At 34.8% G+C, this 22857-nt stretch overlaps 1 protein-coding gene across 3 annotated transcripts in view; it reads left to right on the forward strand.

The window, feature by feature from the left end:
- The window catches only part of VPS13B (vacuolar protein sorting 13 homolog B), a 1074400-nt gene that overhangs the window by 11634 nt on the left and 1039909 nt on the right, over nt 1-22857 (forward strand). For all 3 annotated transcript variants that reach the window (XM_044668639.1, XM_044668631.1, XM_044668624.1), the window contains exon 2: nt 332-475. In XM_044668639.1, coding sequence (XP_044524574.1) covers nt 332-475 — 144 coding nt within the window. The remainder of the gene's footprint in view (nt 1-331; nt 476-22857) is intronic.

The raw sequence follows: 22857 nt of genomic DNA on the forward strand, positions 1-22857 counted from the left end.
AAAAGTAAAATCATGTGTGTTGATTGTCTTGCCTGGCATAAAACCAGCTTTCCCAGCCGCGATTAGGGGAAAAGGGAGAGAGGGTAGGGCTATACTCACAACTTTATCTCCAAAACGTAAGGACCTAAAGTGAAAATGAAACTGAGAAACTGGGAAAGAGAGTTTTGGGGAGCAAATCCTAATTACACATGTTATAGGCCTTATGAAGTAGTCATGTTCACATTAAGAAATTAATCTTTTAAGGAATATATTTATTTCTTTTATCATTTTGATTTGAAAATTAAACTGCTTAATTTATTAATTAATGTTTCTGTGATGTTTTGTGTTTTAGGAACTGAAATTACCATTTACTTTTTTAAGTGGACATATTCATGAATTACGAATCCATGTGCCATGGACAAAATTAGGTTCAGAGCCAGTAGTAATCACTATTAATACAATGGAGTGCATCTTGAAACTTAAGGATGGATTGCAGGTAAGAAATGTTATATTTCTTGTATTTTAATAACTGTTAGTAATGTAATGCAGTGGAAGGAGTTCTGCATGTAGAGTCAGTGGTCTGAGTTAAATTGTAGCTCTGCAACTTACCATATTTGTGACCTTTGGAAAATCATTTAATCACCTTGGAACTTAAGTTTTTTCATTTTGAAAATGTGAGATTTGGATTAACTGATGATCTCTGTCTTTTCCAGCTCTAAATTTATTTTTTCTATATGATCACTATTATCTAAAATAAAACCCTTATCTAAATAGATCTAATTTTTAAAAACTACTGGCCCATATCAGGAAGGAGGAAAGGGAAGTGAATAAACATTTATCTACTATATTTCACACACTCTGCTTAGCAACTTTACTAATATTATCTCATTTGATTTCACATAACAATCTTGTGATTTAAATGCTACTTATTATCCCCATTTTATAGTTGAGGATACTGAGGCAGGCAGAGGTTAAATGATTTGCCCTGGGTTACACAGCTAATAAGTATATGAGGCTGGATTTGAATTCAGATATTCCTAACCCCAGGCTCATAATTCTGTGCCACCTAGCCTCCTCAGTTTACAATAATTGACCTTGCGAGTACGGAAAACTAAACTTCAAATACATTTTCAATACTATTCCAAAAACATTTACTCTAATTTGAGCATAAACTCTTATCTAAGCAGTATCTGGTACAATACTCTGTTTTTAGTAGGCACTTAATAAATTTTTCTTGAATAAATGGAGTTTTTTCTGTTTTTCTTACTCATCAAAGTCACTTTCTCTCACAGGTAGTAATGTTCATCTCTTATATAATGTTATAAACTTGCAAGTTACTTGATTTTCACATTGCCATTGAATATCGTTTGAGGCATGTTAATATTTTAGTTGATTTTTAATGGACCTTAATGATTTTCTTTTTGGATGGTGAAGAGTGACATGAAAGATAGATTAAATTTTTTCCATTTTCCTCTGGAGGTCAGGATAAAGAAGGAATAGGTAAAAATTTTAGGAAGACTGATTTTTTGTTCTTTCTCTGGAGGTAGACATATTCACAGTTATTCTTCAGACAGTATTGTTATTGGTAGATACAGTATTCTCTTGATTTAGCTCTTCATTATTTCATGTTTTTCTAAAATCAACCTGATCATTATTTCTTATAGTGCAGTAGTGTTTCATCGCAATCATTTACCATAGCTTGTTTAGTCATTCCCCAGTTGATGGACCTTCATCAATTTCTAGTTCTGCCACCACAGAAAACTGCTATAAATATTTTAGAACATGTAGGTTCTTTTCCTTTTTCTTTGATTACTTTGGGAAATAGACCTAATTGTGGTGTTGCTGGGTCAAAGCATATATAGTTTTTAACTCTTTGGGTATAATTCCAGATAATTCTCTGGAATGGTTGGCTTAGTTCACAGTTCCATCCCTAGGGTAGTAGTATCCCCATTTTCCCTCCAACATTTGTCATTTTCCCCTTCTGTCATTTGAGCCAATTTGATAGATGTGAGATGGTATCTCAAAGTTTTCATTTTTCTAATCAATAGTGATTTAGAGCATTTTTTCATATGAATATACATCGTTTTGATTTCTTCATCCAAAAACTACCTGGTCATTTTCTTTGACCAGTTATCAGTTGGAGAATAACTCATGCCCTTACAAATTTGACAAAATTCCCTGTATATTTGAGCTATGAGGCCTTTCTCTGAGAAATTATTTATAAAAATTTCACCCAATTTTCTTTTCCTGCTAATCTTGGCTACAGTAATTTTATTTATTTATTTAAAACCATTTTAATTTAATGTAATCAAAATCATCCATTTTATATGTCACAATGCTCTCTCTTACTTTTTCATAAATTCTTCTCATCCATAAATCTGATAGGTATTATGTTCTTCTATGTTCTTTCAATTTGCTTATGATATCTCCCTCGATCATGCATCCATTTTGATCTTATCTTTGTACATAGTATAAGATACTGGTTTATACCTAGTTTCTGACAAACTGCTTTCTAGTGTTCCCAACAATTCTTACCAAATAATAAATTCTTATTTCCAAAACTTGAATCTTTACATTTGTCAAACATGTCTGCTGTAATGATTTGCTACTGTGTGTTGTATGTCTACTATGTTCCACTGATCCACCTTCTATTTCTTAGCTATTGCTGTATAGTTTTGGTAATTACCACCTTAAGATCTGGTACTCTAGACTAGTGTTGGTGAACTTTTTAGAGATCACATGCCCAAACTACTTTCATGCTGCCTGTGAGCCCCTGCTTGTATTAGTCTGCTGGACAGGTGGTTCATGTAAAAAAATGTCCTCAGGTGGGGTGGAGAGGGAGAATGGAGTAGCCCTCTCTGTGCCACTGGGACACATGTGTCATGCCTTTGCCAACATGGCTCTAGACCTTCTTCCTTTGCTTTACTTATTTCTTTGATATTTCTGACCTTTTGTTCTTGCAAATGAATTTTGTTATTATAGTTCCTAGCCTAATGAATTGTTTTTGGTAATTTAATTGGTATTAAAGTTGAATAGATAAACGTAGGCATAATTGTCATTTGAATTATATTGACTCTGCCTAATAAGTATAATTAAGAATAAGTAACATTTCTCAAATTATTTAAATTTGACCTTATTTTTAAAAAAAGTATTTTATGATTGTGAACAGGTAGTTCCTGGGTTTGTTTTGGCAGGTATACTTTCAGGTATTTTATTCTGTATGTGGTTATTTTAAAAGGGGTATTTCTTGCTCTCTCTTCTTGCAAGGCTTTGTTGGTAATACATAGAAATCCTGATGATTTGTGTGGGTTTATTTTATATCTTGCTATTTTGCTAAAGTTATTGTTTTAACTAGCTTTTTAGTAGAGTCTGGGATTTTCCAAGTATATCATCATTTTGTCTGCAAAAAAGAAATAGTGTTATTACCTCGATACCGTTCATTCTGATTCCTTCAATTTCTTTTTTTCCCTCTTATTGCTATTGCTAGCATTTCTAATACAGTATTGAATAATATTGATGTTAATGGGCATCCTTGTTTCATTCTTGATCTTTTAAGGAAGTATTCTAGCTTATCCTCATTATAAATAATGTTTACTAATGGTTTTAGGTAGCTGCTTGGAGCATTTCTTCATTAAAATGTAAGCTTAGGAACTGTCTTTTCCTCTCTCTCTCTCTTCTTCCTTCTCTTGCCTTCTTTTCACTCCTTCCTCCCTCCTTCCTTATCATGCTTAAACTGACTAAATAAACAATAGCTGATTTCCCAACTGCATAGTGGCAACATAGGCATCTCCTAGCCTGCCAGACACCTGACAGAAGAAGCAGAGTCCAGTGAAGAAACTGCGGGATTTGCCACTGGAAAACTTGGGCTTGAATCCCAGCTGTTATTTATGAGCTGTGTGATCTTGGATAAATCATCAAAATTCTTTAAGTCTCAGTTTCTTCATCTCCACAAAGAGAAGAAAGGAGTAGCTCATTTCTAAGAGTCTTTCTCCCTTCAGATCTGTGTTCCTATGAATCACTAAGTTAGAAGATATCTTAAAATGTCTTTTGTTGGTCATTTATATCATAGTCATGTCTGATTCTTTGTGACCCCATTTGGGGTTTTCTTGTCAAAGATACTGGAGTGGTTTGCCATTTCCATCTCCAGCTCATTTTACTGATGAGGAACTGAGGCAAACAGGGTTAAGTAACTTGTTCAGGGGTCACATAGCTAAGAAGTGGCCAGATTAGAACCCAGATCCTTTTGACTCCAGGCCTCTATCTGACTCTATCCACTATCCTACCTAACTGCCTCTTTCATTATTTAAAATGTTTATAAATAAAATATTATTTAAAACTCAAGTTCACAGATTCCAAGTTAAGAATCCCTAGACTAGATGATCAATAAGTTTTGAGTTAAAGACAAAATATTTTATAAAACTTCCTGGGGATGCCCCACTGAACCGAGCCCAAGGTTGGACTCCCAGGACAAATCTGCTTTGGCCCAGACATGATTTTGAAAATGCTAATGAAAATGAAATTTGGTCTCAAATGGCTAAACATGCAGCCTTATGCTGCCTCGCCGCTTCCCTCTACCACATCTCTTTCATGCATCAATTTGGGCTGGGTCACAGGTCTCCCAGCCAAGTGGTCTTTTTCTCTGTTGGTTACTATGAAACATGACAAGTCCAACCCTCAGGTGTCAACAGTCCAGACAACCAACCAATCAATCTGTCACATCAGACAAAGTCCTCCGGCCAAAAGAGGGAAGTCAGTGGAGAGAAAAGAAATAATAATTAAAAAAAACCTCTCACCATATTCTCAACAGAACAGATCCCCTAAAAACTAGTCCAGGCTACTGCAGTGTCCTTGCTAGCAGTGAGTGAACTAGAACAAGGAGACTTTAAAACAATTGCTGACCCCCAAATCACCTGAAAACACTAAGAGAATCTGGCTCTTCTTCGGAGCCAACCAGGAGCAGGGAAGGCATCTACTGCAGCCAGCTATTCTGTCCTGGGCACAGAGTGAAGGAAGGAATGAAAGACCATCTATGAAGTGCTTAGGATGTGTCAGGTTAATGCTTTCAAGTATTTTTAATAGCTTTAAGGAATTCTAGTTGGGTTTCTTTGAAGTTTTCCTTGTATATATTTTGGAGTTTATTCTTTTCTTCTGAATTCGTATCTTTAGCCTCCTTGTCCTCATAATGCCTTTTTATGGTAGGATTCTTTTGGGGGGGGGGGGGGGAGGCAGTTTTCAATCTTCCAGCCTTCCTAACTTCATGTTCCTTTAGGACCAGACTCTGGGCACTTCTCCCTGATACATAGTAAGTGCTATATAAATATTAGCTCACTCCTAATTTTTATCCCTCTCCTTATTCTTCTGGAGTGAATGTCTGGGTTGATTCTTATAATTTCTTTGATGGGTTATTGAGGGTTGTGCTATTCCAGGATTTAAAGGAGAGCTCAAGCTACAAGCTTTTATTGCTCCCAAAGTGGTCTTCTCCACAGCAAATCAGATTGTTGTCCCCTGATCTCATTTTTATAAGTTCCTGACCAGGGTTTAGGTCTGAGCAATAGTTTTGAGGGCTTTTCACCTTTGGAGTTTTATTAGACTAGTGATGGGCAAACTATGGCCCCGGGGGCCAGATGCAGGCCCCCTGAAATGTTCTATCCTTCTGAAAGACATTATTTCTAATTTGATAAATACAATGAGTAGGATACAATACAATGAAACTTCAAGAGTTGCCTTAGAAACAGACTGACAGATGAGCATTTCCTTCCCTTTGGCCCCCTCTTTAAAAAAGTTTGCCTATCACTGCATTAGACCACTGATAGATTGCCAGCTAAAAACTCTGCTGGTTCTGAGTGACAGCGTTATGGACTCTCTTTGTTCTGGGATGGCTGCCCTGGTTATTCCTCTATAGACTTTAGACTAAGCTAATGATTAGAATTGAGAAGCAGCTTTTCTTCAGGAATCTGAGCCACACAACTGCTTCTTTTCTAGCAGCTTTCTTCCCTCAGGACAAATACCAGGGCCTGCAACAGTTCTTTTCCCTGCATACTACCTTTGGGGTCAGGTTCCCCTCTCTCAGGTTCTCTTCACATCTGTGATCTGAAACTGGGTAGCAAATTGACAGAATTGCTAGTTGGATGGAGCCTGTTGTCTTGCATGAGGTTATGGTGTCCTGGTATAAATCTCTTACCATATCTTGTCCTGGTGCGTGGTGCATGTCTTCTGCCTTTTTTTAGTCTCTGGGTGATAGAATGCTCCAAGCAGTCTCTGACTAGACCCATTTTTCCACTATCCATATACTTAAAACTGACTCATTATGACTTTATTTGTATTACCCCATTAGGTTTGGGGCAAGTGTGTTTGGAGGAGTTTTAGAGGGAAGAGTAAGGATACTTCTTCAGAGCCATCTTTGCTCCTTTCCCACCTCAGCCTTTAAATGGTTGTTATATACCACTGGATATTATTAGCTGAGCTTAGAGAAGGTTCTGGTTTACTTTTTGTTATTGATAGCATGCCGTCTTTTCTTTCATGAGATTCTTAATATGAATTGGTATCAACTTTTGTAGTACTTGCCCACCAGAGATCTTCATGTGGAAAAGAGATAATAATACAAAAATGAAGACTGATCTTGATCTTGAGGAGCTTATATTCTAATTTAGGGATATACCACTTTTAGATATACAGGGAGTAGGACTTTTGTGTTGAAACTGTGGGATGTTGAATTGAACCCTTGGAGAGTAAGTTGACACATCCAAGAACAGTGATTTAGTTGATCTAATCATAAAGAGAAAGAGGAAAGTAATGATAAGACTGTTGTATGGGCTATGGAGGAGAGGAATGGAGAAAGATGAAAATCATCAGTTAAGGGGATAACCTCTTGTTGGTATGTATTCTTTGCTTATGGGCGGGAGTAGATTGTTTTAAGTTTCCTTCAAAATCTTGGATTTTGTGATTTTTATGATTGTTCTTTATATAGGAAGGGCAATATATTAGTTTCCATATATAGGCCATGATATACCCTTATTTAAAATGACTGTAGAATGAAAAAAGAGGTCCGTACAGTCATCCCTCAACATTTTTGGGTTTCACATTTATGGTTTTACTTATTTATGGATTGGCCATTGATAATTAGAATTTTTGAAGATTTGTGGTATACTTGAGAAATTTGCAGACAATGTGCAGACTTGTCATAAGTAAAGAAAAGTAAAAAAGTTTAGTAATACATGCGTAAATACTGTATATTATTAATCTACTTTTAATGTTTACTATCTTGAGTATACATAAATAAATTTGTTATAAACAGTTAAATTTCATTAAAAGTTTCATAGCGCTGAGGAATTATGGGCTATGTTTTTCTCTTTGGGAATGTCACTTCTTTTCTCTACCATTCAGACTCAGTCATGTAATTTTCTCCAATAGTGATCTTTGTATCTTGTGCTTTTCATAGAAAGAAATTGGTGAAACATTAGTGGCTGTGAAGATTCTGCATAGTGTTTGATATTCTAATTTCTCTCATGTAGGAACTGAAACTTTTTTATGGGTACAGTGTGTTGTTTTACTTGCTTTGTGTTAAATTTGATAAGAATTATTAAAAATAAAGACTTGGGGTGATCTTTCTTTTTTTTATTTAAATCTTTTATTTCAATCCTGCATTTTAAAATTTAACTTGGGTTTTATAATTTGTAGATATAAACTGGCAAGTGGTATGTTCCTGTGGAAATTTCATAATTTACTCACTGGGCTTTAAATTTTTGGCAACATGATTCAGAAATCTGTAAATAATTATATTGAATTTCTACATTAAATTTATATTCTATAATATTTAAATCATTCTTAATGAGAATCAATCTATTCCTGGAATTTAGAGATTTATTTTTTTGGAAAAAATCTGGACTTGGTTATGCCACCCATGCAGTGCTTCATAGTTTAAAAAAAAAAAACCCAGACACTAAGTATTTTTTCAATGAGAAGGTGGAAGTTTCAAGGCCAGATGTCCCATAAGAAACACATTTTAAAAGAAGCAAATTACAACTAATTATAGAGGCTGCAGAAAAAGATTTGTAACATATGACTTTGTGCAACCCAGAACTAATATTTGATATTGAACCATGCAGATGGCTACTGCTGGAATGATCATATTTCCTGCTTGCGTGGTATTTGAAACTTGAATTTTCTGGTGCGTACAGCAAAAGGTCAAGTGTCATGAATGTAAAGACTCCCCAAACAAGTATTTGTTACAGATGTTTAAGATTCTGGAGTAGAAAGGATTTTTTGAAAATTACAATTGACATTTGGACAAATTATTCAATGGCATAAATACCCTTAGAGAACAACAGTTGTGTTTGTGCCAGGGATAGTCTCTATCTTTGAGCAATAACAATAGTGATTGATGAGAACACTTTTTGTTAATTTCTTTTGCTATTCTTAACAAAATAGCTTGATTTGTCACTCATTTTGCATTTACAGCTCAAATGGACTTTGCTGATCCAGCAATTTAAAAATTTTTACCATATCATTAAATTTGGAATCATATAAACTAATAAAAGACTTCTTTCCCCTTATATATTGAATTGGGATAGAATTGTAGGAAAAATGAAGGTGATCTGTGGAGATAAATTTATAAAAAGATATGGAAATGTTTTAGCTAAAGTGTTCTAAAAATATTTTGAAAAGCCTGAAGTAGAATGTTATTTCAAACAAGAATATCAATACTAAAGTGTAATATTGCTAGACAATCTTGAATTCAACTCAATATTTATGGGAAAGTTATTGTGCCAATCACTGTGAGACATATATTAAGATGTATATAACATTTTTGCTTTCAGAAGCTTAAAGTCTTTTTGAGGGAGGGGAACAGTAATAAATCTGACTAAATGACTTCTGAACAACAGAGTCCGTTGGCGTGAGATGGTTGCGGCCCTATGCTCCTAGGGAGTCAACAGGAATAACTAACTAACTAAATGACTTCTGAATTTTTTTTTTTTCAGATTTCTAGATTCTGGGAATTTAAACACAAGTCAAAATAATATCAGAATGTCAGAAGTTTTTTAGGTTATAATTAATCCACTATGTTTATGAAGTTATTATTTATCCAGAAGAAGTATCTGTGATAAGGATAACCCAAAAATATAGGAGAGTGAATCTTTTAAAATTCTCAGAGACATGGTATGGTAGATAAAAAGCTGGTCATGAAATTATGAAGCTCTGAGTTCAAGTTTAGATTTTGATACATGATGGCTTTGTGACCCCTAAGCAAGTCATTTAGTCTTTCATGCCCCAGACAAATATCTAGGACTTTAAGTTGAGGAGCACAAGCAAATTTGTATTAGTACAGGTAATTTCCACATCTGAAGTTCTTTGTACTAATGAAATTGTAGGTCATTAAAAAAAGAAAAGGCAAACATTCTGGGGTCAAAGTGGTTTCAAGTTAAGTGGGTCTTGGAGTTATAAAATCTATTTGAATTCTCTCTCTGCCCCTTCCTAAGTGGCCCAAGTCATTTAGATTTACTGAGCCCTGTCAGTATAATTTTCTTTAGGAAATGCTTAAATGGCTATGCAAATGTGATGTAATAGTAGCAGCTTTGGATTTGGAGTCATAAGATCTCAGGTTCAAGTCTACCACTTCTGCATTTTTCTTTCTTCTTCAAGAAACCATTCCTAATACCCTCTAACTTTAGTGCTTTCCTTATGAGTTGTCCTTTAGTTTATGTTATATTGGATATGGGGTGGTGAGAGATAGTGAAGAGTCAAGAATGATTATGAACTTGAGTATCCCCCAGGGAGGATGCTGGCTCTCTCAATGATAGGGGAATTTTGAAAGCTGGAGGATTTGAGGAGAATGATAGAGTTCAAGATGTCTACAGGACATCTAATTTGAGATTCCTCAAAGGCATTTGGAGTTTGGAGGTCAGCATGGAGGCTAGAGAAAGCTAGTCATATTTGAGAATCATCAGCATAGATATTATATTAAATTCATAGGACCTGATAAGATCACTAAGCTGTATAGAGGGAGAAGAGGGCCCAGGGCAGAGCCATGAAAGAGACAGATGGTTACTGGGTATAACCTAGATGAAAGTCCAGAAAAGGAGACTGAGGAGAATCAGTTAGATAAGTAAGAGGAAAACCAGGAGAGAGCGGTGTCCCAAAAACCTAGAGAGAAGGGAGTATTAAGGAGAAGAGGGTGACCAAAAGTGTCAGAGGTTGCAGAGAGGTCAAGAAAATGAGGATTAAGAAAAAACAATTGGATTTGACAATTTAGAGATCATTGGTAACTTTGGAGAGAGTGTTTTGGTTGAATAATGAGTTTGGAACTTTGATTATAGGGACCTAAGAAGTAAGAGAAGAGGAATTCGAGGTATATATAGTAGAGGGCTTTCTCCACAAGTTTCCTCTGCTCATACTTTTCCCCCTATACAAGAATTCTTCATCCCAATTTTGCCCTTTATGATCTATGCTTTTTGAAATGCTAGACATTCTTTATGGTCCTGCTGAAAAGCTACTTTTTCTAATACCTCCAATTAATTGAATATTTTATTAAGTACCTATTATGTGTCAGACACTGTGCTAGGGACTGGAAATGTAAATATGAAAACTGAAACAGCCCTTACTCTCAAAAAGCTTGCTTTTCTAATAATAAGCATCTTTCATTCCTTGGACCTCATGGAGTTATTTATGCTTTTCATGGGGGTGTGTGGGATGTTCCGGGAGGAATAGCATCTTTGATGTGAGGACTTAACAAGTACCTTTCAGGGCTGCTCATCTACCTTTGGTGTTCTCCTTTTATCCAAACCCTGACCTGTGACTCCAAGAAGCTGTAGCATGTACAGAGGCCATACCCTGGTAAAACCAAGTTGGCAGATGGGCTAACATAAGATTTTCTAAGTCTGTAGAAAATCTTCAGATTTCACCCATTAGGGGACCCTTTTATCTCTAAGGACTGGCTTTGCAAGGCTGACACACCTAGGAGCTTGCTACAAACAGGGGATTAATAGCTCCTCCTTCCCCTGCACCTGCTAGAACAAAGCATTTATTCCACTTCATACTCCCCGTGCTATGACCTAACAAATCCATGATGGATGTCTGTCCTTGCTTATGATCTGATGCCCTTACTTGCCCATCATGTTTGTGTTCATAACCCATGGAAACTCTTATATATGTATTATGTAACCCCTGGAAACCCTCCCCAATTGATGGTGTATAAAATATCCAGACTTCCTTTTCTCAGTGCCCAGTCCTTAGAGGAATGATCCCTGGCTGGGCCCATATGCACATATGTAATAAACCTCCTTCCTTCCTTCGTTTTGAGTTTCCTGCATGGCTAAACTAAAAATTCCTCATCAAAGAGAATGGCTACCCCTAGCATGGGAAGACTTTCCCCAGCAGAATGGGTGGATAAGAACAATTTGTTACAAGATATGAAGGTGACTGAAACAGGCTCTGTGGAGCTTAGAGCTTAGTCAGGCATTTTAGAACCACTGTCATCTACTGCTTCTCAGACCATCATCAGTCATCTTGACTTTTTTCTTGCCACTGGAATATGATGACTCTAGAAGAGAGAGGGAGACTGATGCCTTAGTACAACTCTGTCTCACTGAATTCCAATTCATGCAGGAGTCGATATCACCCCATGGTGATATCCTCTTTGAAAATGGAAGAGGAACAAGATGTTTAGCAACAAATGGCAGAAGAGATTGAGGATGATAGTGGCAATGAAAGGATCAAGTCAAGTTTTTTAAGGATGGGGGAGACACGGGCATGTTTCCATATAGTAGGGAATGAACTAGTAGAATGAGAGGAATTGAAGATAAATGAGAGCAGATGACAGAGGGGGCAATCTGCTGGAAGAGGCACTTAAATGCCAGTTGACTGACTCTTTTTCCTCTATATGCAAAGTGGAGTCAATATGTTATCTATTTCATATGGATGTTGTGATGAGTTATGTGATGATGCTATATATGAAGTGGTCTACAAACCATTATATAAGTTAATTCTCATCAGTCTCCTAATAAAAATAGGCTATCTGGCCAATTTTGATCTATTTAATATAACTGGTTCTTTCTTGATGAATGCATTAGTATAACTGAAGTCTGGGATGAGTGTGAAACTGGCTATGCCAACTGATTCAGATAACCTTAAGTACAAAGAAATGTTAGAATATGGAGTAGTTTTTCAAAGTGGAGCTAGAAATCTAAGGGGATTCTCAGAGGGAGCAGTCCTCTGGCACAGATAGCATAGGTAAGGTCTGATGACACTTGTTGCAGTTGAAGGAGATTCATTTTTGTAGGGAGTAGGAAATTGATGTAATTAGGTAGAGGTCTTGAACAGTACCTGAACTGGCAGTGGAAATAGTAGGATTTTTTTTGGAGTTATAATTGATAAAAGGGTGAATTGAAGTCACAATTGATTTTTGTATCTAGGGCTTATGTATGAAGATCTTCTTTGATGTAGTATTTTAAAATATTCTTGAACTTTTAATCTAACTTTATTTGACAGTGTGCTAATTTTCATACTGAGCATACTGGTAAGAATAAATGAGAACCAAGCCCTGCATTATATTAAGTAATATATTTATAGTCAAATGTAACAACCTTTCATATTACTCTAACCAGGAGAAAGAATTTTTTCCTTAAGACATATTTCTAGATCTAACATCTATTTTAGAGCACTAGGTAGCACAATTGGGAGAGTACTGGATACGGAGTCAGGGTGACCCAAGTTCAAATCTTGCCTCAGACACTTAGTAGCTGTGTTATTCTGGACAAATCACTTAACTTTTCTCTGCCTCAGTTTCTTTATCTGTAAAATGGATAATAATAACCCCTATCTCGCAGGGTGGTTGTGAGAATCGAATGAATTAACATAGATAAAATACTTTGCAAAAATACTCTCTAAATATTAGTTGCTATTATTATTCCCATTGTTGTTGTAAAGGGCATGTTGAGGTATAGTTAACATTTAGAAAATCTTAATTCTCTCATACACTTATTTAATTAGATTATAGGCTCATTTTTATTTTATTCTGTTTTTAAAAAATATTTTTTCTTTATTTTATTTCATTAACAAATTTACACAAAAGTTCTCCAAGGTTATGTGATTCATGTGTCTCCCTACCCTTTTTCCTCCTCCCTCCTGGAGTTGACAAGCAATTTCACTGGGTATTATCACTCAAAACCCATTTCCATATTATTCTTTTTTGTAAGAGTAATCTTATAAAACCAAACCCCAGTCATATACCCAAATAAGCATGCAACAAATCATGTTTTCTTCTCCATTTCTCCTCCAACAGTTCTTTCTCTAGATGTAGATAGCATTCTTTTTCATAGGTCTCTCTGAATTTTCTTGGATCATTGTATTGCGGTTAGTAGCTAAGTCCCTCACATTTGATCATCCCACAATGTTTCAGTTATTATGTGTAATATTCTCCTGGTTCTGCTTATTTCACTCTGCATCAGTTTATGTAGGTCTTTCCAGTTTTTCTGAATTTATCCAGTTTATTATTCATTATAGTACAATAGTATTCCATCACCATCATATACCATGATTTGTTAAGTCATTCTTTAATTGAGGGACATCTTCTCAGTTTCCAGTTTTTTGCCCCCACAAAAAGTAGCTGTAAATGTTTTGTACAAATAGGTCTATTCCAATTTAAAAAAAAATCTCTTTGGAATACAGACATAGTAGTGGTATTTCTGGATCAAAAGACAGGCATGCTTTTAAAGCCCTTTGTGAATAACTTCAAGTTGCCTTCCAGAATGGTTGGATCAGTTTACAACTCCACCAGCAATGCATTTCCCTTTTTATTTTAGTTTTTAATTAATAAGCATTTATTTTCTCTTCCCACTCCCCTCTTACCCCATTTATAAGAACAAAGTAGAATAAAACCCTTGTAACAAATATGTACAATAAAGGAAATCCAATTTCCATGTAGGTCTTATTTGCATTAAAGGCTATTTTTAGTAGGAAGGTGTTAAAAGGATGTCATCAAAGAATTTATGAAAAAGAAGTTGGTTTGGTCACATACTGAGGGCAATCCTGAGCTCCACTGTTATTCTTTATATGTTAAGAAATTGTAAGGTCCTTAGTATACTGGCTGGCATTCCTATTGTGGTGGATTGTTAAGAAGATGTGAGTGAAACTTTCAAGGATCACTTATCTACATCTTTTGGAGGCACCACCTCCATCAATTGGAGCACAAATCCACTGAAGTACTAGAATTTTAGTAGCATAAAGCAACTTACCATTTGTTTTTAGCCTTAGAGAAAGTCAGTTTCCTAAGGATGGCATAGTAGATAGAGCATCAGACTTGGAATCAGAAAGACCTGAGTTCAAATATAGCCTCACTTACTAACTGTGTGCCAACGGGCAAGTCACTTGGCCTCCATTTGTCTCAGTTTTTCTGATCTGTAAAATGTGGATAAAATCATCCACTTTCCTTTGTTATTGTAAGGATCAGATAACTTGTAAAGCACTTAGTACAGTGTTGGTAAAGAGTAAGGACTATATAAATGTTAGTTATTATTAACTTTAAAAAAATTTTGTACCTTTTTTCTCATTTTGCTTATCTTAAGAATAATATTCAAGCTTAATTTTATTCTTTGACTATTGAAATTTTTTTCCTATTTGTTGTGCTATATAACCCTTCTGTGGTATAGGACTTTTGACAATTTCTTTCAAATATCTGAAGTTCTTACTGTTTCGCACTTCTGCAAATGTTTCCAGAATTAAAACCAAAGCCCATAATATTAATACTTTCCATTTTTTAATTCTATGGCAGTGTAATATGTTCTGTAAATGGGCTCTTTACTTTATATTACAATCAGAAACTACCTAACCAGTTTACTTTTTATTAATAAATTCATTCATTTATTAATTTAATTTAGAATATTTTTCCATGGTTACATGATCCATTTTCTTTCCCTCCCCTCATTCTCCCCTCTCCCAGAGCCAATGAGCAATTCCACTGGGTTTTACATGTATCATTGTTCAAAATCTATTTTCATATTATTGATATTTGCAATAGAGTGATCATTTAAAGTCAATATCCCCAATCATATCCCCATTGAACCATGTGATCACACAAATGTTTTTCTTTTGCTAAACCAATTTACTTTTAATCATTTGCTCGTTGGTTTCTGCTTGGTGTGTCAGATTGTCTGTACAAGATATTACTTATCTAATTGCCTATCACATGTTGTTATAATACCTTTTAAGTCATTCAGAGATTAATTTTCTTTAAGATCTTTCTCAGATGTTCAACAGTCATTTATTATTTGACCAAAACTGTTTTCCTAAACTGCTAAGTATAAGCCTCATTGAAATTTTTTTCCAGCTGGAAAGTCCTGTTGGATTGATTTAACTTTAAGCAAAACATATCAATTCATGTTTGATGAATGGGTTTAGATTAGATTTTATTACTGAAAATTTCACACAATTGAGAAGTAAAGTTTAATTCCAAATTTTTCTAAGGAAAAAGTTGTATTTGGTGATGACAATTTGTAAGTATGGGAGGCTTGATCTGAATAGTCATGTGTTTCCTATGTTAAATCATTTCTTGTCTTTGACTTATGTTCAGCTTCTTTAATGTTCCATTGTTATGGTTATGTTTGTTTTAAGAGAAAAAAATCTTGAGACACCATTCGAATTGAAAATGATGACAGCTGTTTTATTATTGACCTCCGGTTGTTACAGAAGATATGAAAAAACCTAACCCTTTGGTGGTCAAAGAAAACTTTCTTGAATTCTGTGAATATCAAACTGTGGACTGTTGTTAGGTGGAACATTGGATGGACTTGAAGAATTTGCTATTTTGGAGACCAGATTTTCTTTGTATGTTTTTTTGTATAGTTTGGAATTTTGTGAAGAATTATATGTAGATAACTTTATTTGTATTTAATTTGATTTATTTTCCCAATATATGATTTTTATAGTTAATGAATGCAATATTTAAGTGCTGATTGATTTTTGTAGGAGTCATGAAGAATTGAAATGATCATATATAAACCAGTGAGAATCATATATGACCAAGGGTTATTACTATTGAATATTCTTTCTATTTGTCTTTCTTTTATTAAACATGGCATGAGGCCTTATTAGTTTTCACTAGCAATCCTCATTGGGGCCATTCTTTCCTGACAGTTTCTATTATCTGATTTGATAAACCTATTGCTATTACTTTAGATGTAACACTTTGCATAGAATTTACCACTGGATTAGCTATGTGACGTTGGGCAAAACCTTAACTTCTCTAGGTGTCTTGTGTAGTTATTTCTTCTTTAAAGTGAGGAACTATATGTAAAATGAATTTATATTTTCTTCTATTTAAAAGTCAGTGGTGGGGCAGCTAGGTAGCTCAGTGGAGTGAGAGTCAGGCCTAGAGACAGGAGGTCCTAGGTTCAAACCCGGCCTCAACCACTTCCCAGCTGTGTGACCCTGGGCAAGTCACTTGACCCCCATTGCCCACCCTTACCAATCTTCCACCTATGAGACAACACACCGAAGTACAAGGGTTAAAAAAAAAAAAAAGTCAGTGGTTCTGTAATTGACTAGTGAAACTTCTCAAATCTGCCCTGTTAATCAACTTCAAAAGACTCTTAGGGATGATTTATATATCAAGTACAATAGTTACATATAAAATAGTAAGAAATGCCTTATTACTTTCTTATAATAGATTTATCTTATTTTGTTCACAACAATCATAAGCATAACAAGGTAATGCTAAAATGCTTAGATATAGGACTATAAGTTTAATTAGCTTGCTATTAAGAATACATTGTTTTGGGGCAGCTGGGTGATTGAGTGAATTGAGAGCCAAGTCTAGAGATGGGAGGACTTGGGTTCAAATTTGGCCTCAGATACTTCCTAGCCATGTGATCCTAGGCAAGTCACTTAACCCCAGTTACCTAGCTCTTAATGCTCTTCTAACTTGGAACAAATACTTAGGAAAGTAAAAGCTTAAAAATAAAAGAATACATTGTTTTGAAAAATATTTGTGTACATGTATATATGCAAAAGCATACTTCAAAAGTTACATATCCTTAATGAATTGTTTCTGTGAAACCTATACTCTTATTTCTAGGCAAGACATGTACTGGCATAGATCACAATCTAGGAATGCCATTTCATTCTGTAGGATTCTTGTCTAATTTGCTTGACTATGCTTATTTTTAGGTCAGGGTTAGAGAGAATTAATAATAGCCAGATCAAAGAAAGAGGCTTATTGAAATGTTTTTTAAAAAATGTATAGAAAAGGGCAGCTGGGTAGCTCAGTGGAGTGAGAGTCAGGCCTAGAGACAGGAGGTCCTAGGTTCAAACCCGGCCTCAACCACTTCCCAGCTGTGTGACCCTGGGCAAGTCACTTGACCCCCATTGCCCACCCTTACCAATCTTCCACCTATGAGACAATACACCGAAGTACAAGGGTTTAAAAAAAAAATTACAAAAAAAAAATGTATAGAAAAGAGTAGGAGATTTTAGAGGGAAGGACAGACAAGCTGGACAGTTTTGAAAGTAACAGAATTTACTGTATACTTAAAAAGCAAGTGACATGAAAAGAAGATTCATGGTTTCATGCAGAATCCTTTCTGTTTTTGCTATGTGGAGAAATTTTTAAAAATAGAGATATTAACAGTTCGAGGGATTAGGAAAAGACTTAAAGCAAAAGATGGGCTTTGATCTGAGAATTGAAGGAAACCCAGAAATTAAAAAGTCAGAGATGAGGGGGAGAGCATTCTCTCCTTTTTATTTGGGACAACGCAGCAACGGAAGGTAGACTGTTTATGTCTGAGGACAGACTCATAAGCATGCATTAACAATTATTTAAAATGTAAAAAGAGCCCAGTTGGGGCAGCCAGGTAGCCAACACTGTGGATAAAGCTCCAGGCCATGAGTTAGGAAGACATGGGGTTCAAATGTGACCTTGGACACTTCTTAGCTGTGTGACTCTGGATGTTACTTAATCTTGTTGCTTAGTGCTTGCCCCTCTTTCTTAGAGTTGTTTGTAAGACAGAAGGTAAGAGTTTAAAAAAAAAATAAGAAAAGGGAAAAAGCCCCAAATATTCTTTCCTGAGAGATAAAGACAACTCTGTGGAACATGTGAACTTATATTTCTTTAAAAAAAAAAACCAACAAAAAACTTTATCAATATCTTTTGTTTACAGATGTAGGAATTGTCTGTATTTCTCAATGTACTCCATCATTTTCTTCTTCCTAGAAAATCAATACCTTATAACAAAGAATAAAAACGAGGAACAAAAAATAGCTTAGCGCAAAGTTAATTGACTTATTGGAGAAAAGTTTGAAAATGTATCCATTATAGAGCAAGGCTTCAGTGTAGAAAGGAATGACAATATCGAAAAACTTTTGAACTGTAGCTAAACAGTTCTTAGGAAGAAATTTATATATCTAAATGCTTTCATCACCATGAGAGAGAATGAAGAAATCTATGAATTGGGCATGCAAATAAAAAATGAATTGAGATTACAACTAAAAGAATTAGAAAAACAGCAAATTAGAACTTCCCAGCTTAAAACAACTGAACAGCAGAGAAAAGAGTAACAAATACTGAAAGGCAAAAAACCTTTTAATTAATAAATAAAATTAAAAGCTCAAAAAAAACCCTAATAATATAAGCAGTATGATTAAAAAAAAAAGAGGAAAACAAAATTGTTTCTACCAAGAAAATACATGGCAATTGAATAGTAAATAAGGTTATTTCACAACAAAACCAACAGCTCAGATGAAATAGATGAATACTTAGAAAACAAAGTATCCAGTATCTAGTATCCAGATTACAGGAAAAATAGATTATTCAAATAACCCAAATCAAATTTGAAAACTAAATTATTTAAGCAAAGTCAAATGACATATTGACAACAAAAATGTTATAACACTGAAGTTTTCTAAAATGGTCAGATGAGTAAATAAGTAGTAAAGTCAGAAGGCAAAGTAAATCTTCAAAAGGAAATGAAAGTAAGAAATGTTCAACTAAAACTAGCACTTTGTACTGACTATTCCCTTTGAGACTTGGATCAGAAGGAATAGCTCTAATGGTAGATCAAAATGTTTTAAATAGTTGTAATAATGTGTGGATAAATAGCCTTTTCAGAAGTCCAAACCATACAATCTTTTAAGTGAAATTTAAGAACAGAATTTGTTAAATAATTTTTAATGGTATAAAATAAATATGTAGTTATCTACATTGGTAGAGGGAAAATTGGCATTTCTTTTTAGTGCTTTTTAATATTTACAAATAATGTCTTTATCTCATGTGAGTGCATTATCTCATTTGATCCTCATAACATTCCTGGGAGGGGGTTTAAGAATAAGTTTCAGAACCATAGATTTAGTATTAGAAGGGACTTTAAAGTTAACCCTTTATGTTACAGATGAGGAAATAGAGGCAAAGAGAAGTTAAGTGACTTGTTTATATTTTACATAGCTAATAAGTGAAGCATGATTTTAAACTGTACTTCCTGGCTCCAAGTCAGGTATCCTATCTTCTATATCACTTGATCTCTGTAACCTCTGTTTGTACAATGAGGAAACTATAGCTCACAAAGACTGTTCCATGGTCACATTGAAGTCTTTCTTGACCACCATTGCCAGTACCATTTTCACCAATACATTGTGTATCTCAATTTTTCTTTCCCTGCCTTTTCTCTCTGTCTGTCTTTGCCTCTGTTTCTCTGTCTCTTTCAAACTCACAAATATTAGAGCTGTGTGGGGAAGAAATAATTCATATTTTATAGAAAATTCATTATCAGAAAGATTGTGCTACTTCTTTTTCTTCCTCCTCATTTTCCCTAGTAGCATTTGTAATATTTATCAGATTTTTATTCGACTTCAAATAAGAAGTTACAACTTTAAAAATAAGTTAAACAAAGAAATTGATGTTTAGAAAGTATTTTTTGTGAATATGGAAAATTTGTCTTCTACAATAAAAATAACTACTCTGATACTATTTATATTTAGCTTGTAGTCTCTTGAATCCAGAATCTCCAGTTAACTATAACTGACATTTTGTGCCAATTGGGAGTGTATCAGAGTAGTTATTTTTATTGTAGAAGACTACAGGCAGATAGCTCAGAGGATTTGGAAAGTTGCCTGAACAGCATATCTTACACACACAGTTTTTCAAATTTTGTTTCATTTGCAATACAAACTTAATGTTACTCCATTTAAACTTGCATTGGAAAAGGAAAGTCAAGAAAAACTGGTCTTAAGTCTTGGCTCTGCCGCTTTCCTCTTATAAAACAAAGGACATGTACAGCCAATCAGTCTATCAGTAATATTTTATGAAGCATCTGCTATGTGCCAGATACTATGCTAAATGCATTAATTAAATTTGGATAGACCTTTAGGGATCATCCAAATGAGGAAACTGACACCCAGAGAAGGTAAGTGACTTCCTAAAAGTAATGCAGAAAATAAGTAGTAGTGCTGGAATTTGAACCTTGGCTCTGATTCAGTGCTATTTCTACTTAACTATGAGTTATGACTATTTCATCTCCAACACCCTTCTAACCATAATATTTTATTATTTTGAAGACTACTTGATATTTTTAACTTTCTGCTTTTATAAATGGAAGTATTATCATAAATAATGTAAGAAAAAAGATGCCTCAAATTACTGCCCTAAATGATTCATTACTTTGCTTCCTGTCATTTTTTTTTTTGTGGGGGGGGGAGGCTAGGGAGGAGGAAGAAGGTCAGAATAGTAGAAGAGAACTGTGATTTCTTTTTAAAATTATGAGCTTAACAAATATCAAATAAGAGGGCCATTTTCCATTTCAATAGTAGAATATAAAGAAGATTGAACATGAATATGCACATCTGTTGCTTTTTTTTCTAGGCCTCTTTCTGCACTCTTCACTCTTTTTTTTTTTAGGATGCCTGAATGACTTCTTTTTCATTTTTATTTGTTTTGCCACACTTTTCTTGCTTTCCTACCTTTCTTCAACCCCCAAGTTGAGAGATGGGGAAAGCACTTTTAAAAACAAACATCTTACCTTCTGTTTTAGAACCAGTATTAAGTATAATTTCCAATATAGAAGAGTGGTAATGGCTGGGCATTTGGGATTAAGTGTCTTGCCCAGGGTTTCATAGCTATGACATGTATGAGAACATATTTAATACCAGGTCCTCCTGATTTTAGACCTGTCTGTAACCATTGACCCACCTATCTGCCCCTTTGGAAAGCACTTGTAACAGATATGCATAGGCAAAGAAAACAAATTCCCATATTGGCTGTGTTGAGAAAGTTAGATCTTATCCTAAATTTTGAATTTGTCTCTAGATTGTAGTCATTATTTTGAGTAGACTTCTTTGAGTCATAGTTTTTTTAAAAAACTATGTTCTATGAAGGCCTTCTTTTGGCTTTGATTTTTTTACTGTGTATCAATTCATATAGGTCTTTCTAGATGTTTCTGAAACTATCCGTTTTAACTTATTTTTTCATTATCCTTTTTATTTTTATTGATTAATTAAGAAAATTTTTCCATTGTTACATGATTCATGTTCTTTCCCTAATCTATCCTAATGACCACAGGATTTTCCTACCTAACTTGTAGCTGAAACTTTCCATATGTTTTGTCTCTTCCATTAGAATGTGAGCTCCTTGAGAGCCAAGACTGTCTTATTTTTCTCTTTGTATCTCTAGTATTTAACTTGCAATATAAGTGCTTAATAAATTATTCATTCAAATCCATGCTGTTCTGTAATTTCAGGAGTGTATTCTTTCTGCCTTTTGGGAAGTCTTTACTTATCTTTTCTTGATACTTTATTGCTTTCCCCATAATGATTATTGCATTTTTTTCTGTGCTTATTGGTTCCTTTTCACTATTATCATTGAGTCTGACTTTGCCTTCTATTTTATTGAGAAAATAAAGGTCATCTCATTTAGGCATCAGCTTCCTCAGCTTTCCTCTTTTCTTCTGTAAAGACTTTGAGTGGCTAAACCTTTTTGTCACCCTTCTTCATCTTTGATTTCTTTTACCTGAGCTCCTAATCTCATCCTCCCTGCCTTCTTTCCCTTTTTCTTGCCTCTTGAGTTTTTCTATCTTTGACTTCTTCCTCTTTTCTTTTTAAACATTTTTCACTGGTGAATTCCTGTCCATTCTTTAAACCTTAACTAACTTTATGCCACCTCCTTTGAGATGTCTCTGACTACAACCTGTGGCTTATAGGAGTCTTCCTTTTCAGATCAGTCATAACTTTTTCTTGTTTATTTTCTAATAAGCTTATATTTTAGAACTTTAGTTAGGCTTTAATGTCTTAGAGCAGTGATTCCCAAAGTGGGTGCTACCGCCCCCCCCTGGTGGGTGCTGCAGCAATCCAGGGGGGGCAGTGATGGCCACAGGTGCATTTATCTTTCCTATTAATTGCTATTAGATTTTAAGAAATTAATTTCCGTGGGGCTAAGTAATATTTTTTCTGGAAAGGGGGCAGTAGACCAAAAAAGTTTGGGAACCACTGTCTTAGAGGATACCACTATTGAGCATGTAAAGTGTATATTTGTAAAAAATACTCTTCCTCAAATTTGGAAGTTTTTCAATGAGAATCATCCAGATTGGGAACTTCTTAGCTTAGATGAATTAAAACAAAAGGCTATGTATGTATTTGCCTAGGAGAAAGACAAAGTGAATGATGAAAAGGATGCAGTGATTGAGAGCCTCAGGAAACAACTCAGGGAGGCTAATAGTAGGGCAAATGAGAAAGAAATCAGTGAAATAAAAGCAATAGCAGCGTTGAGGGCTTCTGAGAGGAAAAGTAGTACTAATAACTATGAAAATAATGCCAAAGTAAATATAAGATATCAAAGACAGCAAATATGTTTTGTATGTAGCCGGGTTGGACATTTTGCCAGATAATGTAAGTTTAGAAGGAGATCAT

Source organism: Gracilinanus agilis, chromosome 1, assembly GCF_016433145.1.
Source record: "Gracilinanus agilis isolate LMUSP501 chromosome 1, AgileGrace, whole genome shotgun sequence".
Classification (NCBI taxonomy): Eukaryota; Metazoa; Chordata; class Mammalia; order Didelphimorphia; family Didelphidae; genus Gracilinanus; species Gracilinanus agilis.